The sequence below is a fragment of the Portunus trituberculatus genome, chromosome 26 (assembly GCF_017591435.1).
Source record: "Portunus trituberculatus isolate SZX2019 chromosome 26, ASM1759143v1, whole genome shotgun sequence".
Lineage (NCBI taxonomy): Eukaryota > Metazoa > Arthropoda > Malacostraca > Decapoda > Portunidae > Portunus > Portunus trituberculatus.
Window position 1 is genome coordinate 4,431,208 of NC_059280.1, and position 20,520 is coordinate 4,451,727.

The 20,520-nt window shown below is 44.5% G+C and overlaps 1 protein-coding gene across 4 annotated transcripts in view; it reads left to right on the forward strand.

Annotated features, from left to right (window-relative positions):
- The window catches only part of LOC123509073 (DIS3-like exonuclease 2), a 58,920-nt gene extending 38,500 nt beyond the window's left edge, over positions 1 to 20,420 (forward strand). For all 4 annotated transcript variants that reach the window (XM_045263194.1, XM_045263193.1, XM_045263195.1 and 1 more), the window contains 5 exons: positions 9,994 to 10,095; positions 12,383 to 13,875; positions 14,225 to 14,369; positions 14,782 to 15,000; positions 17,414 to 20,420. In XM_045263194.1, the coding sequence (XP_045119129.1) occupies positions 9,994 to 10,095; positions 12,383 to 13,875; positions 14,225 to 14,369; positions 14,782 to 15,000; positions 17,414 to 18,673 (3,219 nt within the window). In that variant the 3' untranslated portion in view covers positions 18,674 to 20,420. The remainder of the gene's footprint in view (positions 1 to 9,993; positions 10,096 to 12,382; positions 13,876 to 14,224; positions 14,370 to 14,781; positions 15,001 to 17,413) is intronic.
- The last annotated feature ends 100 nt before the right edge of the window (positions 20,421 to 20,520 follow it).

Genomic DNA, 20,520 nt, shown 5'->3' on the forward strand with positions numbered 1-20,520 from the left:
CTGTGGCCATTAATCTTCTGCCCTCCATACACCCTTCCTAATGTCAATAAAATGGTCTAATGGTACACAAATCTCAAGGTAAAATGTGTCCCAGTACTGAAGGGGTTAAAATAGTGAAGACTGTGGCCATTAATCTTCTGCCCTCCATAGACCCTTCCTAATGTCAATAAAATGGTCTAATGGTACACAAATCTCAAGGTAAAAATGTGTCCCAGTACTGAAGGGGTTAAAATAGTGAAGACTGTGGCCATTAATCTTCTGCCCTCCATAGACCCTTCCTAATGTCAATAAAATGGTCTAATGGTACACAAATCTCAAGGTAAAAATGTGTCCCAGTACTGAAGGGGTTAAAATAGTGAAGACTGTGGCCATTAATCTTCTGCCCTCCATACACCCTTCCTAATGTCAATAAAATGGTCTAATGGTACACAAATCTCAAGGTAAAAATGTGTCCCAGTACTGAAGGGGTTAAAATAGTGAAGACTGTGGCCATTAATCTTCTGCCCTCCATACACCCTTCCTAATGTCAATAAAATGGTCTAATGGTACACAAATCTCAAGGTAAAATGTGTCCCAGTACTGAAGGGGTTAAAATAGTGAAGACTGTGGCCATTAATCTTCTGCCCTCCATAGACCCTTCCTAATGTCAATAAAATGGTCTAATGGTACACAAATCTCAAGGTAAAATGTGTCCCAGTACTGAAGGGGTTAAAATAGTGAAGACTGTGGCCATTAATCTTCTGCCTCCATACACCCTTCCTAATGTCAATAAAATGGTCTAATGGTACACAAATCTCAAGGTAAAAATGTGTCCCAGTACTGAAGGGGTTAAAATAGTGAAGACTGTGGCCATTAATCTTCTGCCCTCCATACACCCTTCCTAATGTCAATAAAATGGTCTAATGGTACACAAATCTCAAGGTAAAATGTGTCCCAGTACTGAAGGGGTTAAAATAGTGAAGACTGTGGCCATTAATCTTCTGCCCTCCATAGACCCTTCCTAATGTCAATAAAATGGTCTAATGGTACACAAATCTCAAGGTAAAAATGTGTCCCAGTACTGAAGGGGTTAAAATAGTGAAGACTGTGGCCATTAATCTTCTGCCCTCCATAGACCCTTCCTAATGTCAATAAAATGGTCTAATGGTACACAAATCTCAAGGTAAAAATGTGTCCCAGTACTGAAGGGGTTAAAATAGTGAAGACTGTGGCCATTAATCTTCTGCCCTCCATAGACCCTTCCTAATGTCAATAAAATGGTCTAATGGTACACAAATCTCAAGGTAAAAATGTGTCCCAGTACTGAAGGGGTTAAAATAGTGAAGACTGTGGCCATTAATCTTCTGCCCTCCATAGACCCTTCCTAATGTCAATAAATGGTCTAATGGTACACAAATCTCAAGGTAAAAATGTGTCCCAGTACTGAAGGGGTTAAAATAGTGAAGACTGTGGCCATTAATCTTCTGCCCTCCATAGACCCTTCCTAATGTCAATAAAATGGTCTAATGGTACACAAATCTCAAGGTAAAAATGTGTCCCAGTACTGAAGGGGTTAAAATAGTGAAGACTGTGGCCATTAATCTTCTGCCCTCCATAGACCCTTCCTAATGTCAATAAAATGGTCTAATGGTACACAAATCTCAAGGTAAAATGTGTCCCAGTACTGAAGGGGTTAAAATAGTGAAGACTGTGGCCATTAATCTTCTGCCCTCCATAGACCCTTCCTAATGTCAATAAAATGGTCTAATGGTACACAAAACTCAAGGTAAAAATGTGTCCCAGTACTGAAGGGGTTAAAATAGTGAAGACTGTGGCCATTAATCTTCTGCCCTCCATAGACCCTTCCTAATGTCAATAAAATGGTCTAATGGTACACAAATCTCAAGGTAAAAATGTGTCCCAGTACTGAAGGGGTTAAAATAGTGAAGACTGTGGCCATTAATCTTCTGCCCTCCACAGACCCTTCCTAATGTCAATAAAATGGTCTAATGGTACACAAAACTCAAGGTAAAAATGTGTCCCAGTACTGAAGGGGTTAAAATAGTGAAGACTGTGGCCATTAATCTTCTGCCCTCCACAGACCCTTCCTAATGTCAATAAAATGGTCTAATGGTACACAAATCTCAAGGTAAAAATTTGTCCCAGTACTGAAGGGGTTAAAATAGTGAAGACTGTGCCATTAATCTTCTGCCCTCCATAGACCCTTCCTAATGTCAATAAAATGGTCTAATGGTACACAAATCTCAAGGTAAAAATGTGTCCCAGTACTGAAGGGGTTAAAATAGTGAAGACTGTGGCCATTAATCTTCTGCCCTCCACAGACCCTTCCTAATGTCAATAAAATGGTCTAATGGTACACAAAACTCAAGGTAAAAATGTGTCCCAGTACTGAAGGGGTTAATAGTGTGTATGTGTGTGTGTGTGTTGTTAGGTCTAATTTTACAAAGGCTAAGAAAAATAAGACATATTTCTCCAAGCTTCAATATTCATCCTAATTTTGAAAGACAGGTTCATGTTAATGGCTATTTGTATTTTGTTAATGACATCAAGATTTATTATGACAATGTTATCTAACCTAACAAAATACTCTTTAAACATGCTTAAGAGAGGTTCCAACACCACAAAACACACAGAGAGGTTCCAACACCACTAAACACACTTAGAAAGGTTTCAACACCACTAAACACAATTAGAAAGGTTCCAACACCACTAAACACTATAAACACACTGAGAGGGGTTCCAACACCACTAAACACTGTATAAACACACAGAGAGGTTCCAACACCACTAAACACTCTAAGAAAGGTTCCAACACCACTAAAGACACTTAGAGAGGTTCTAACACCACTAAACACTGACTTTAAAGGTTCCAACACCACTAAACACACTTAGAGAGGTTCCAGCACACTTAGAGTGGTTTCAACTACACTAATCATCCAACACCACTAAAAACTCTATAAACACACTGAGAGAGATTCCAACACCACTAAACACTCTAAAAAGGTTCCAACACCACTAAACACTCAAAGAAAGGTTCCGACACCACTAAACACACTTAGAGAGGTTCCAACACCACTAAACACTGACTTTAAAGGTTCCAACATCAAAAGACACCTTAATAGACATTCTAATACAACAAAACACCTTCAGAACACACTTACATAGTCTTCAACACCACAACACATTAGAAACACCCTCAAACACCCACAAAACACACTTAAACAGCCTTTAACACCACAAAATACTATCAAAACACACTTAAAGAGCATTCAACACCACAAAACACACTTAAAGGGCATTCAACACCACAAAACACACTTAAAGGGCATTCAACACCACAAAACACACTTAAAGGGCATTCAACACCACAAAACACACTTAAAGGGCATTCAACACCACAAAACATACTTAAAGGACATTCAACACCACAAAACACACTTAAAGGGCATTCAACACCACAAAACACACTTAAAGGGCATTCAACACCACAAAACACACTTAAAGGGCATTCAACACCACAAAACACACTTAAAGGGCATTCAACACCACAAAACACACTTAAAGGGCATTTAACACCACAAAACATACTTAAAGGGCATTCAACACCACAAAACACACTTAAAGGGCATTCAACACCACAAAACATACTTAAAGGGCATTCAACACCACAAAACACACTTAAAGGGCATTCAACACCACAAAACACACTTAAAGGACATTCAACACCACAAAACATACTTAAAGGGCATTCAACACCACAAACACACTTAAAGGGCATTCAACACCACAAAACATACTTAAAGGGCATTCAACACCACAAAACACACTTAAAGGGCATTCAACACCACAAAACACACTTAAAGGGCATTCAACACCACAAAACACACTTAAAGGGCATTCAACACCACAAAACACACTTAAAGGGCATTCAACACCACAAAACACACTTAAAGGGCATTCAACACCACAAAACACACTTAAAGGGCATTCAACACCACAAAACACACTTAAAGGGCATTCAACACCACAAAACATACTTAAAGGGCATTCAACACCACAAAACATACTTAAAGGGCATTCAACACCACAAAACACACTTAAAGGGCATTCAACACCACAAAACACACTTAAAGGGCATTCAACACCACAAAACATACTTAAAGGGCATTCAACACCACAAAACACACTTAAAGGGCATTCAACACCACAAAACATACTTAAAGGGCATTCAACACCACAAAACACACTTAAAGGGCATTCAACACCACAAAACATACTTAAAGGGCATTCAACACCACAAAACACACTTAAAGGGCATTCAACACCACAAAACACACTTAAAGGGCATTCAACACCACAAAACATACTTAAAGGGCATTCAACACCACAAAACATACTTAAAGGGCATTCAACACCACAAAACATACTTAAAGGGCATTCAACACCACAAAACACACTTAAAGGGCATTCAACACCACAAAACACACTTAAAGGGCATTCAACACCACAAAACACACTTAAAGGGCATTCAACACCACAAAACACACTTAAAGGGCATTCAACACCACAAAACACACTTAAAGGACATTTAACACTGCAAAACACACTTAAGAAGCATTGAACACCACGAAACACACTTAAAGGGCATTCAACACCACGAAACACACTTAAAGGGCATTCAACACCACAAAACACACTTAAAGGGCATTCAACACCACAAAACACACTTTAAGGACATTCAACACCACAAAACACACTTGAAGGGCATTCAACACCACAAAACACACTTAAAGGGCATTCAACACCACAAAACACACTTAAAGGGCATTGAACACCACAAAACACACTTTAAGGACATTCAACACCACAAAACACACTTGAAGGGTATCGAACACCACAAAACACACTTAAAGGGCATTGAACACCACAAAACACACTTAAAGGGCATTCAACACCACAAAACACACTTAAAGGGCATTCAACACCACAAAACACACTTAAAGGGCATTCAACACCACAAAACACACTTAAAGGGCATTCAACACCACAAAACACACTTAAAGGGCATTCAACACCACAAAACACACTTAAAGGGCATTCAACACCACAAAACACATTTAAAGGGCATCGAACACCACAAAACATACTTAAAGGGCATTCAACACCACAAAACATACTTAAAGGGCATCGAACACCACAAAACACACTTAAAGGGCATTCAACACCACAAAACACACTTAAAGGGCATTCAACACCACAAAACATACTTAAAGGGCATTCAACACCACAAAACACACTTAAAGGGCATTCAACACCACAAAACATACTTAAAGGGCATTCAACACCACAAAACACACTTAAAGGGCATTCAACACCACAAAACATACTTAAAGGGCATTCAACACCACAAAACACACTTAAAGGGCATTCAACACCACAAAACACACTTAAAGGGCATTCAACACCACAAAACATACTTAAAGGGCATTCAACACCACAAAACACACTTAAAGGGCATTCAACACCACAAAACACACTTAAAGGGCATTCAACACCACAAAACATACTTAAAGGGCATTCAACACCACAAAACACACTTAAAGGGCATTCAACACCACAAAACACACTTAAAGGGCATTCAACACCACAAAACATACTTAAAGGGCATTCAACACCACAAAACACACTTAAAGGGCATTCAACACCATAAAATACACTTAAAGGGCATTCAACACCACAAAACACACTTAAAGGGCATTCAACACCACAAAACACACTTAAAGGGCATTCAACACCACAAAACATACTTAAAGGGCATTCAACACCACAAAACATACTTAAAGGGCATTCAACACCACAAAACATACTTAAAGGGCATTCAACACCACAAAACACACTTAAAGGGCATTCAACACCACAAAACACACTTAAAGGGCATTCAACACCACAAAACACACTTAAAGGGCATTTAACACTGCAAAACACACTTAAGAAGCATTGAACACCACGAAACACACTTAAAGGGCATTCAACACCACGAAACACACTTAAAGGGCATTCAACACCACAAAACACACTTAAAGGGCATTCAACACCACAAAACACACTTTAAGGACATTCAACACCACAAAACACACTTGAAGGGCATTCAACACCACAAAACACACTTAAAGGGCATTCAACACCACAAAACACACTTGAAGGGCATTCAACACCACAAAACACACTTAAAGGGCATCGAACACCACAAAACACACTTTAAGGACATTCAACACCACAAAACACACTTGAAGGGTATCGAACACCACAAAACACACTTAAAGGGCATTGAACACCACAAAACACACTTAAAGGGCATTCAACACCACAAAACACACTTAAAGACACTCCAACACCACAAAAACCACACAAAACATTCTCAATCACACTGAAATGCACAGAAACACCCCATAACACACCCAAAACACTGCTAAACACCCTAGAAACATAGAGACACTAGCACACCCCTCAAAACACCCCAGAACACTCCAAAACACACCAATACACCCCAGTTTTTTACCTTTTACTTAAAAAAACACTGGAACACAGAAAGCCAGCCCTAAAACACACACAAACACCCCAAAAATGCATTAGAGCACTGCCAAACACCTTTTAAACTTGCCAAAACACCTCACAACACCCTTAAATATTGCCAAAACACACTAAAACATTCAATAACACCACAAAATGCTCCATAACACCCCAAAACATCTCCTAAATATACCAAAACACACCAGAACACCTCAGAACACCCCAGATACTCCCAAAACACACCAAAATACTCCAAAACACACAACACACAAAACACACCAAAACACTCTAAGACATCACCACAACACCACAAACATCTTCATAACACACCAAATATCCACAAAACAGCTCAGAACACCCCAAATACCCCAAAAACACATCACAACACCAAGAACACCCCACAACACTCCAAAACATTGCTATAACACCCCCTAAACACACCAAAACACCCCCAAACACCTCAAAATACTCCAAAACACCCTAAAACACCCCCAAAACACTTCCAAACACTCTAAACTTTCCAGAAACACCCCAAAAGCACCTTTAAAACACCCCCAACACCCCAAAACACCAGACAACACCCCAAAACGTCCCATAACACCCCAAAACATCCCATAACACCCCAAAATGTCCCATAACACCCCAAAACACCACCTAAACACACTAAAACATCCCCACAACACTGCAAACATCTTCATAACACACCAAACATCCCCCAAACACCTCAGAACACCCCCAGATACTCCCAAAACACACCAAAACACCCCAAAACACACCAAAACACCTCAGAACACTCCCAAACACCCCAAAACACTCCACATCATCCCAGAACATCTCTTTAACATCGCAAAGCACCACCTAAACACACCTGAACACCTCAGAACACCTGAAAACACACCCCAAAACATACCACAACACCCCAGCACACCCCAAAACACACTATAGAACACCAAAACCCTTCAAAACACACCAAAACATCCAAAAACACCAGACAACATACCCACAATACCCCAAAACACCACGCAACACACCAAAACACCACACAACACCAAATAACACTCCAAACACCCCCAAACACCACAAAACACTCCAAAAACACACTATAGATCTCCCAAAACACACCAAAACACACCACAACACTTCACAACATCCCCACAACACCACAAAATACTCCACAATACCACACAACACCCCAAAACACCTTTGAAAATTTACACAACACCACAAAATGCCCTCAAAACACCACAAAACACACTTAAAGGGCATTCAACACCACAAAACATACTTAAAGGCCATTCAACACCTAAACACACTAAAAATGCCCCACAACACCCCCACAGTACCACCACAACACCACAAAACACATGAAAAACACTGCAAAACACACCAAAAACACCTTAGCATCACAAAACACACCAGAACACCACAAAACACCCAAAACACACAAAACACCAGAAAACACCCCAAAACACCACAAAACACCAAAAACACCCCAAAACACCACAAACACACCAAAAACATATCAAAACACAACCAAAAAACACCAAAAAACTCCACTAAACACACCAAAAACATCCCAGAATACACAAAACACCATAAAACACCTCAAACACACCAAAACACCACAAAACACCACAAAACACCTCAAACACACCAAAACACCACAAAAGTCCCCAAAACACCACAAAACACAAAACACCACAAAGTCCCCAAACACCACAAAACACACAAAACACCACAAAACACACAAACACACCAAAACATACCAAAACACCACAAAAAACTCCACTAAACACACCAAAAATACACCAAAACACCACAAAACACCCAAAACACATCAAAAATATCTCAAAACACCAAAAACACACAAAAACACCACAAAACACCAAAAACACACCAAAATATCTCAAAACACCAAACAGCACAAAACACACCAAAAAACTCCACTAAACACACCAAAAACACCACAAAACACACCAAAACACCACAAAACACCCAAAACGCACAAAATATTAAAACACACCAAAACATCCTAAAACACACCAAAACATCCCAAAACACACCAAACACCCCAAACACACAAAACACCACAAAACACACCAAAACACACCAAAACACCTCAAAACACCACAAAACACCACAAAACACCAAAAACACACCAAAAATATCTCAAAACACCCAAACAGCACAAAACACACCAAAACTCCACTAAACACATCACCAAAAACACACCAAAACACCCAAAACACACACAAAAATATTAAAACCACAAAAACATCCAAAACACACCAAACATAAACACAAAAACACAAAACACCACAAACACACTCAAAACACACAAAACACACCCAAAACAAAACACCACAAAACACAAAAACACCAAAACACAAACACAAAACACCACAAACACACCAAACACACAAAACACCACAAACACACAAAACCACACCAAACACCCAAAACACACAAAATATCACCACCAAACACACAAAACACACAAAACACCAAAAACACAAACACACCACACCACAAAACAAAAACACCACAAAACACAAACACACACACAAAACACCAAAACACACAAAACACACCCAAAACACAAAAAAACACACACAAAATATCACAACAAACACCAAACACACAAAACACCCCAAAACATCCCAAAACACACAAACACACCAAAACACACACAAACACACACCAAACACCACAAAACACTCAAAACACACCAAAAAACACCATCACACAAAAAAACACCAAACACACACAAACACACAAAACACCAAAAACACACCAAAACATCCTAAAACACACAAAAACACCACAAAACATACAAAACACCTCAAACACACCAAAACACACCAAAACCCACTAAACACACCAAAACACCCCAAAACATCACACAACACTCCCAAACAGAGGCCTCACTCCTGAAAACAATCTCAAAACACCCAAAACATATCCAACTATCCTAGAAACACACCAGAACACAACAAAACACCGCACTAAACACTCATAAACACATGAAAATCTCCCACAACACCACCACAACACCACAGCAGCCATCAACACACCAAAGCACCAAAGAACACCACCAAAACACCACACAACACACCAAAATACCACTAAACACCACACAACACATCAAAACACCACAATACACCTCAAAAACATCTCAAAACACCCTAAAACACCCTAAAACTCCCTTAAACACTCCAAAACACCCTAAAACACCTCAAAACATCCCAAAACACTTCAAAACACCCCAAAACAGTTCAAAACACCCCAAAAACACCCAAAACAGTCCTAAAACACCTCAAAACACCACAAAAACACCCTCAAAAACCCACAACACCTTCAACACCCTCCACAGCACCACCACAGCACCACAGCAGCCTTCACAGCACCCTTAACTGCTTTCAGGACGGGGGGACGGACATCTATATTGGAGGGGTACCTGATCGCAACGCAGCGCTGCACGGGGATGTGGTGGCGGTGGAGCTGTGCCCATCGCAGCAGTGGAAGGTAGGATGATGCTGTGGTGTGGTGTTTGTGTAGCCTGAGTGAGCTGTGTGGTGTTGTTGGTGTATGTCTTGTAGTCTCTCTCATTCCTGCTTCTGTTGGTGTTGAAAGAATGGAAAGAGATGAAGGAGGAGGATAGGGAGAAGAGAGAGAGAAAAGAAAGTTATATAGAACAGGGAAGGATGAAATTGAGAAGGACAGAGATAGAAAGATTGCTTCTGTTCGTGTTTGGAGAAAGGAAGGCGTTTTTTTAATATTTTTATGCACGACGGCAAAGTGGCCAAGGCAACTCTACAAAAACAGGAAAAGAAACACTAGATTGCCAGTTCCTTAAAAGATTAGTAAAGACTTAGCCAGAATTGAGGGAGAGATGTCTTGAAACCTCCCTCTTGAATGAAGTCAAGTGGTAGGAAGATGGACACACAGCAGCAGGCAGGGAGTTCCAGAGTGTGCCAGAGAAAGGTGTGAAGGATTGAGAGTACTGGTTAACTCTTGCATCAGGGAGGTGGACAGAATAGTGGTGAAGGATTGAGAGTACTGGTTAACTCTTGCATCAGGGAGGTGGACAGAATAGTGGTGAAGGATTGAGAGTACTGGTTAACTCTTGCATCAGGGAGGTGGACAGAATAGTGGTGAAGGATTGAGAGTACTGGTTAACTCTTGCATCAGGGAGGTGGACAGAATAGTGGTGAAGGATTGAGAGTACTGGTTAACTCTTGCATCAGGGAGGTGGACAGAATAGTGGTGAAGGATTGAGAGTACTGGTTAACTCTTGCATCAGGGAGGTGGACAGAATAGTGGTGAAGGATTGAGAGTACTGGTTAACTCTTGCATCAGGGAGGTGGACAGAATAGTGGTGAAGGATTGAGAGTACTGGTTAACTCTTGCATCAGGGAGGTGGACAGAATAGTGGTGAAGGATTGAGAGTACTGGTTAACTCTTGCATCAGGGAGGTGGACAGAATAGTGGTGAAGGATTGAGAGTACTGGTTAACTCTTGCATCAGGGAGGTGGACAGAATAGTGGTGAAGGATTGAGAGTACTGGTTAACTCTTGCATCAGGGAGGTGGACAGAATAGTGGTGAAGGATTGAGAGTACTGGTTAACTCTTGCATCAGGGAGGTGGACAGAATAGTGGTGAAGGATTGAGAGTACTGGTTAACTCTTGCATCAGGGAGGTGGACAGAATAGTGGTGAAGGATTGAGAGTACTGGTTAACTCTTGCATCAGGGAGGTGGACAGAATAGTGGTGAAGGATTGAGAGTACTGGTTAACTCTTGCATCAGGGAGGTGGACAGAATAGTGGTGAAGGATTGAGAGTACTGGTTAACTCTTGCATCAGGGAGGTGGACAGAATAGTGGTGAAGGATTGAGAGTACTGGTTAACTCTTGCATCAGGGAGGTGGACAGAATAGTGGTGAAGGATTGAGAGTACTGGTTAACTCTTGCATCAGGGAGGTGGACAGAATAGTGGTGAAGGATTGAGAGTACTGGTTAACTCTTGCATCAGGGAGGTGGACAGAATAGTGGTGAAGGATTGAGAGTACTGGTTAACTCTTGCATCAGGGAGGTGGACAGAATAGTGGTGAAAGAATTAAAAAAGCCTTGTGCAGCGAGGGTGGGGGAGGAGGGAGGAGGGGAGGCATGCAGTTACCAAGATCAGTAGAGCAGTTAGCATGAAAATAGCGATAAAAGATAGCAAGAGATGCAAACATTGGTGAGAAAGAAAGAGGCTGAAGACAGTCAGTCAGAGGAGGGGAGTTGATGACACGAAAAGCTTTTGATTCCACCCTATCGAACAAAACTGTGTGACTGGAACCTCCCCAAACATGCCAAGATGAAGGAGGAGGGAGAGAAGGATTGGAGAAACAAAAATATAAGCAAGAAGAGAAAGAACAAATAGAAAAATATGTAAAATAAAATGTGATCTCTTCTCCCATTCCTGCTTCTGTTAGGGCTTCAAGAAAGGAAGGACATGAAGGAGAAGGAATGAAGAGGGCTGGAGAGACTAGAATAAAAGGGAGAAGAGAAAGGAAGAGAAAAGAAGTAAAACAGAACAGGGAAACATGAAAAATGAGAGAGAGAGAGAGAGAGAGAGAGAGAGAGAAATAGAGAAAGGAAAGGGTGTGTGGTGTTGTGGAGAGAGAGAGAGAGAGCATTTCAATTTGTATAGGAAAAAAAAATGTGTATTTATTTTGGGTATTGAGAGAGAGAGAGAGAGAGAGAGAGCGAGCTATTTACCTTCCTAACCAGCCAGTGACCGTCCCTAACCACAACTGTAACTATTGCAGGTGCTGTATGACGTTTTAGATGAGTACCTCGAGAACAACCCTTCACAGCTACCACTGCTACAACTACAACACACTAACACAAACACAAACACAACAAACACACCCGCTTCAGCTGTTACTATTATCGCTGCTACTACCACTACTACTACTACCACTGCTACTACTACTATTACTACTACTGCTGCTGCTTCTAGACCCGCTGCCAAGGGTACCAAGCTCACCACTGCTGAAAAATTGTGCAGCTCTGTGAGTTGTAAGGGTAGATTAAGTAGTGCCACTGTCCACACACTCAGTGCCGCCCAGGGGGAGGCACTGCTGCAGGGGGACAGTGATGTGCTGGTGGAGGGGGAGGAGGAGGAGGAGGAGAAGTCGAAGGCTAGTAAACGGCGGAAGAAGAGAGGAGGAAGAGGGAAGAAGAAGGGGAAGAAGAAGGATGAGGTGGAGGAGCTGACCACACACCTCCCTGCCATGTCCCTGGCCACCCCCGACCACCTGGTGCTGCTGCCCAGCCCTCACTGCACCCCCCCCTCCCGCCTGGCTGTGGAGAGGAAGGGGGAGGAGCAGGAGGAGGAGGAGGATGAGGATGGGGGTGGGGGGTCAGACAGTGGCGTGGGGAGGGCAGTGCCGCCAGACATGCTGAGTGAATGTGAGTCCAGTGACAATGAGAGTGGCACCAGTGAGGTCCTGGACTATGAGCAGTGCCGTGAGGACCAGGCATTCTTCCAGGCACAGTGGCAGGCCTACTACGACTCCCAGGGCACCCAGGCACCCCCAGGGGACAGTGCCACAGCGGGGCCGGCCCAGGGGAGCAGCAGTGCCACAGAGAAGGGAGCGACGGAAGGTGACAAGGCTGGCACTGCTGATAAGTGTACAGTGAGTGTGTCTGGTGGCAGTGTGGGTGAGGTGAATGCCACAGTGCCACAGGGGAAGGCTGCAGGCGACACAGAGGCCCAGCGCGGCGCATCGGCAGCCCGGCGACTGGCACGCAGGAAAAACAAGTCAGGGAGGAAGGAGGTGAAGGACACAGCACCTGGCGAGACCACCACAGCAGCCACACCACCACAACACCACAGCAGCAACCAGACGCCAAACAGAGGCCGGGGGGGACACACCAGGCAGGGCAGCGGCACCCCACAGCACCGGCGCGGCCCACAGCCCCACAGCACACCTAAGAAACCGACACAGCGCACAGAGCCCACCGTGGCGCAGGTCTCCAATCTGGACAACTGGGAGCGGTTTGTGCAGCGGACCGGGCGTGTGGTGTACATCAGCGAGCGCAAACACCCGCGCCACGCTGCCGGCACACTCAGGCCCTTCCCAGACCGCAACCCCACCCACGCCCTCTTCGCCCCCACAGACCACAGGGTGCCGCGCATGAAGGTGCCTTACTCACAGCTGCCCACAGACTTCCTGCAGCGACACAGCGAGATGTACCAGCACAAGATATTTCTGTGTCGCATTGTGCTGTGGGCCGAGCCAAAGTATGCCATGGGGTGAGTGTGCTGTGTCCTGTGTGTTTTATTTTTTAATGATATGACTATTTTGACACTTATAATGCACCACCAACTGTCCTGCCATCACCTCATCACAATGGCACCACAAACCACTCTTTGCCACACCACTACACCCTCTCGACATTGTTGCTCTAAATGATTGGTGTAGTGTGAAGCAATGAGTGGCTTTTGTGATTTGGTGTTGGTTCAAAATCGCTTAATCCAAACACGCAGGGATTGACTGACCAAGCCTAATTTATCTCTCTCTCTCTCTCTCTCCTCTCCTTCCATCCTTCCTTTCCTCTCCCTCCTCTCCCTCTCCTCTCCCTCTGTCTCTCTCTATGTGCAGGGAGGTGGTGCGTGAGGTGGGCAATGTGGGTGACATAAAGGCTGAGACAGAGGCTCTCCTGCTGGAACATGGGGTGGAGACAGACGACTTCCCTGCTGAGGCCTTGAAGGATCTGCCCATCCTGCCCTGGACCATCCCGGAGGAGGTAAGGAGTTCTCGAGAAAGAGGAGGAGGAGGAGGAGTGTTAGTAGTAGGTGGAAGAAGAGTAGTGTTAATTCTAGTAGGAGGAGGAGGAGGAGGAGGAGGAAGACAGCAACAGTAGCAGAATGAGAAGGAAGAGTAGAGGAAGAAGAGGAGGAGGGTATGTAATAATAGTAGTAAAAGGAGGAGGAGGAGGAGGAGGAGGGGTAGGAAGATAATTAAGAGAGAAAGATAATTAAGAGGAGAAAGATGAGGAATACTAGGAAAGGAAGAGGAAGAGAAGGAGGGAGATAGAAACATTGGCCGGAGGAGGAGAAGGAAGAGGAGGAGGAGGAGGAGGAAGGTAAAGACGATAAGACACACACACACACACACACACACACACACACACACCTAACCAAACCTAACCCAAACAGGAGCTAGCCATCCGAACTGACCTCCGTGAGCAGTGCATCTTCACCATTGACCCCGAGACAGCCCGTGACCTGGATGATGCCCTCTCCTGCACTGAGCTGCCCGGCGGTGACCTGCGTGTGGGTGTGCATATTGCTGATGTCACTTACTTTGTGCGTGAGGGAAGTGGCTTGGATTCTGTGGCTGCCAGACGTGCTACTTCTGTCTATATGCCGGATAGGGTGAGTGTGGGTGTGGGAGGGGATTGTGTGTGTGTGTTTAGGTGTGTTTTCGTGGGTGTGTGTATGTAAGTGGTCTTTTTTTGGGGCATATTGGTGTGTGTGTGTGTGTTTCTTGGTGTTTTGAGTGTTTTAGTGATGTTTTCTACTGAGGATGTGTGTTTTTTAGTGTTTTTTGCCTGTTTCTGTGTGTGTGTGTGTGTGTGTATGTGTGTGTGTGTGTGTGTGTTTTACCTAGTTGTATTGTAGAGGATTTGAGTGTGGCTCATAGTGTCCTGTCTCCATATCTTCATTTATCTAGTTTTTCTTTAAGTTATGCACATTATGGGGTGTAACAACTTCATTATTCAGTGCATTCCATTTTTCCAGTGTTCTGTGTGGAAAACTGTATTTTGCAACATCCTTCACACACTGCCTCATCCTGATCTTCTTTACATGTCCTCTTGTCCTTCCATCTTCTTCCGTCACCACCACCAGGTCTTCCTTGTCTATCTTTTCAATATCATTGACGATCTTATACATTGTTATTAGGTCCCCCCGTTCTCTTCTATCTTGTAAGGTTGTCAGTCCCATTTCCTTCAGTCGTTCTTCATATGTGAGGTCCTTTAATTCCGGCACCATCTTTGTAGCAATCTTCTGTATCCTTTCCAATTTCCTTATATCCTTTTTAGAGGTTGGAGGCCACACCACTGCTGCATATTCCAGCCTTGGGCATATCATGCTTGTGATGATTTTTTTCATCATATCTTTATCCATGTAATGAAATGCCACTCTTATATTAGTCAACATCTTATATGATAGTCCAAATATCTTGCTTATGTGTTTATCAGGGCTCAGATTTTCTTGTATGATCACTTCAAGATCTTTTTCCTCTTTAGTCTTCATTATTTGCTCCTCCCATCAAATAGTTCCATACTGGTCTTCTCTTACTCTTTCCCCAGTTCCATTATGTGGCATTTCTTGGCATTAAACTCCAATTTCCACTTCTTGCTCCACTCATAGATCTTGTTTAAATCTTCCTGCAACAGCAGACAGTCCTCTCTGGTTTTGATAACTGTTTGTGTGTGTGTGTGTGTGTGTGTGTGAGAGAGAGAGAGAGAGAGAGAGAAGAAAGAAGGAAAATAAGTATACAGGGGATCCTGGTGATTCCACCGTTCACAGTTTGAATTATCACCAGTTTGAACTCAGTTAATTAATAGGCAATCCTCAAGGTTCCACCGACTGACTCGTCAGTTTGACATTCATATCTCGTGCACCACCCAGCTGGTTAAATCCACTGCCACCCAAAATCCACCGCCAGCCCGCCAGGCGGAAGTGTTAACCGACGCTACCCGGGCCTGTGCGTCGCTTAATCTCGTCACTCGCCCCAGGCGGCGTTCCCCAGCCCTAAGAAGCACAATTTCCTTCTTTTCAAAGATAAGCTTGAGCTTATAAGAAAGTGTGAGGCAGGTATAGCTCACAGAGTCGTTGGGGCCGCTGTGGTACAGTGGACCCCTGCGTGCTGTGGGGTCCGAGGGGTCTCCAAGCGCACGGGTTTGAATCCTGTCCACGGTCGGAGTGTAGGTTGGACTTCCTCATTCGGGGCAACGGTTTCCTAGCGGGTGGGCTTTGAGATAGGAAGTACCACAAAAAAAGTAACCCCTTTAGCCCAGAAATTCCCCTGAAAAGCCCACATGGTATAAAAAAAATAAAAATAAAAACTGGGTGTCCCTAGACGAACAGTATCAACCATTTGTAAGAACAGGGACAAGTACCGCGAGACACTGCATCATCAAGTGTTTCTATTGACAAAAATGTTCTGCACACCACCCTAATGTGTTTAATAAAATAGAAGTTAGACATAAATGAAGTACTGATTTAGTCTAGGTTAGTGTTTATAAAGGTTATAGTGATGTCTAGGCTGGAGGTTGGTCCCTACCCCCTAATTCTTAAGATATCCTATGGGAAAAATTGCTTCATGATTCAAATTAACGCTGATTTGACTTACGAAAGACCGCCCTAACCCCGTTGAACTGCGAGGATCCCCTGTATTGGCGAGACTTTTTCCAGCGAGTAATGAGCAGAGGTTGTGTTTAGTGTAGGTGGTGTTGTGTATTGTCTAAACACTCTTAACGATGCATTAATAACTGCTAAGTGTGTTGATAATTCTGCAACATCACTGCTGCATCCACTCACCAAGTCTGAGGTGTCCTGGATGTGGTGTGTTGTAATGGTGCAGTGCAGGAAATCCACTGGTCACCTGATCAACACATCAACACCAGTGACGTCTGTGGCTGTGCAGCAACACAGCAGAACGTGTCACTCTTCCCTTCACTGTTAGTCCATCACTACATGAGGCACAATGACACTGCTCTGCTTGTGTGTTGTGTTGTGTTGTGCTGGTTGACTCTATTGTGTGTGTGTGTGTGTGTTGCAGGTGGTGCCCATGCTGCCGCGGCCGCTGTGTGAGGGTCTGTGTTCGCTGTTGCCCGGCACAGATCGCCTGGCAGTGTCTGTGGTGTGGCAGGTGTCGCCGGCGGGGCAGGTGACCAGCGAGTGGTTTGGCCGGACCGTGATCCGCTCCTGTGCCAAGCTGAACTACGAGCAGGCCCAGCAGGTCATCGACAGCGGCGGTGGCAGCGTGGAGGGCCTGCCGGCGGTGGAAGAGCCACACAGTGCGGCGGTGGTGGCGGGGGTGGTGTGGCGGCTGCACAGCCTGGCCCAGATACTGCGCCGTAAAAGGTTTGATGGTGGCGCGCTGCACCTGTACCAGCCCAAGCTGTGCTTCACCATGGACTGGTCCACCGGCCAGACCCTGGACCTAGCCCAGCCCCAAGGCCCTGACCACAGCCACCACCTGGTGGAGGAGCTCATGCTGCTGGCCAACATGGCTGCCGCTCAGCGCACCCACCAGGCCTTCCCCGCCCAGTGTGTGCTGCGCCGCCATCCCCCACCCCTGCCGGGCCCCATGGAGGCCGCTCTGCGCTCCCTGGCGGCGGCCGGCGTGGTGCTGGACGGCTCCAGCGCGGGGGCCTTGCAGGCCAGCCTAGCTGGGCAGCGCGGCGCGGTGGCACTGGCGGTGGCGGCGCTGTGCAGCAAGCCCATGCAGTTTGCGCGTTACTTTGCGCCGGGCAGTGAGGGCAGTGTGACCCCGGCCGGCGCAGCGCACCACTACGCCCTCAATGTGGCGCTGTACACACACTTCACCTCACCAATCCGCCGCTACGCTGACGTGATGGTGCACCGCCTGCTGGCCGCCACGCTAGACCCACCGGCCGCCGTCCCGCGCCTGGCCGCCGCCCGCCTGGGCCGCACCTGTGAGCACTGCAACGATCGGAAGCGTGCGGCCAAGACGGTGCAGGAGGCCAGCGGGGAGCTGCACCTGGGCCAGCTGGTGCGGCGGGTGGGAGAGCTGCCCCAGCCCGCCGCGGTGGTGCAGGTGCTGGACCGCTCCTTTGACGCTGTGCTGCTGCGCCTCGGCCTGGTGCGGCGTGTCTACACCGACCCCCTGCCCCTCACCACCATGGCCTTCACCAAGCAGGACGGCCAGGGCACCCTCACCCTGCACTGGCGGCCTGAGGGGGGGCGGCCGGCCACCACCCAGCGCATCACCCTGCTGTCCACCGTGGAGGTCGTGCTGCGCCCCGCTGACAACACCACTCTCAAGTTCAACACCGTCCTCCTCAGGCCTGAGTAGTCACCACATGCACCACCTCCACCACCACCACCACTACCACCTCTACCTCCACCTCCATCACTACCACCATCTCCTCCAGATCTGTTCCACACCACCACACCACACTTCCTCCCACACCCCTCCACTGTCCACCACCACCACCACCTCCCTGGCTGGTGTGAGTGGCTGATGTGACGCTGGCTTTGTTAAGGAACGTTTCAGGTTTTGTAAGACATGCTAATTGTTTTTTTTTTTTTTTTTTTTTGTGGTTTTGTGAGTTTTTAGTCATTCCTCCTCTTCCTTCCTTCTTCCTTCTTTCATCTTTCGTCTTCCTTTTTCCTACCCATCCTCCTCCTTTCCTCTTCCTCCTCCTCCTCCTCCTCCTCCTCCAGTGTATTTGCATGGCAGCGCTCACCCATCTAACACACACACACACACACACACACACACACACACACACACACACACACGTACTCATCTACGTCACAATCATGGTGAGGAGAATGGCAAACACTTCTCATAGTAATATATAGATCAATGTAATGGTAATAATGATAATAATGATGATAATAGTCAAGATGATAATGGTGATGATACTATTGCTGCTACTACGTGTATTATTGCTGTTGGTGATTATGACACACACACACACACACACACACACACACAGCAGTCTTGTATTAATAGCTATGTATATAATGACTATAGTTCGTTCATCTAAATAATCCAGGCCGAAATTGCTAGTTCAGTTGGCAGCCCTGATCACCCCCGCCGCTACTGAGCCTTCCGGACATTTAAATTTTCTTCAAGTACAGTTATTTTTCTTCAAGCTATAAACTTGTATATCTATTGAGTTTAGTGAAGGAAAATAAATGTGCTTGAAAATTTAAGTGCCGGGAAGGTTTAGTGGCGCGGGGGTGATCAGGGCTGCCAACCGAACTAGCAGTTTCGGCCTGGATTTGTTAGATGAATGGACTTAATAATAATGATAATAATAATAATGATAATGATAATAAAGGAGAAAAAACAAAGACATTTTTTTAAACTATTGATAAAAATATACATGAAAAAAAATATATTCGGTTGTAGATACGTTATTTTATCGTGATTGTTTGTTCGTTTGTTTGTTTGGTTTATCTCGTTTTTATTCTTTCACTAACCAAACTAAAAAAGATTTATTAACATTTTACTAACTTTTTTTTGCTTCTATTTTGTTTGTTTGTAATGATAATGATGATGATGGCTTGTGATTATTATTATTATTTTTTTATTATTTTAATTCTCTCTCTCTCTCTCTCTCTCTCTCTCTCTCTCTCTCTCTCTCTCTCTCTCTCTCTCTCTCCTTCCTTCCTTCCTTCCTTTATTTCTTCATTTCTTTATTTTTTTTTATTTTTCCCTTTCTTCAACACACACACACACACACACACACACACACACACACACACACACACAATTCTCATATATATAACCCATTCACCTTCCTTACTATCGCAAAATAAAAAACTTAACCCTTTTTAAACCTCACCTAACCTATCTGAACTTTCCTCTGAATAAAAAAAAACAACTTCTAAATAACCCCAACTATGAGGTTTTTCTTCCTCCTCCTCCTCCTCCTCCTCCTCCTCTTCCTCTTCCTGTTCCTCCTCCTCCTCTTCAGTATATTCTCCCTCAAATGATGTGATATTGACTAACCCTCCTGATAGTGAACTTTTTTATATCTATATATACATATTATATATATTACTATTAAAACATAGCCCAGATAATAGTCATTGTTTTATTCACGCCTTTGTAGAGAGAGAGAGAGAGAGAGAGAGGGGAGTGTGTGTGACTTTCAACAGTGTTTTTATTGTGGTTCTAGTGATAAT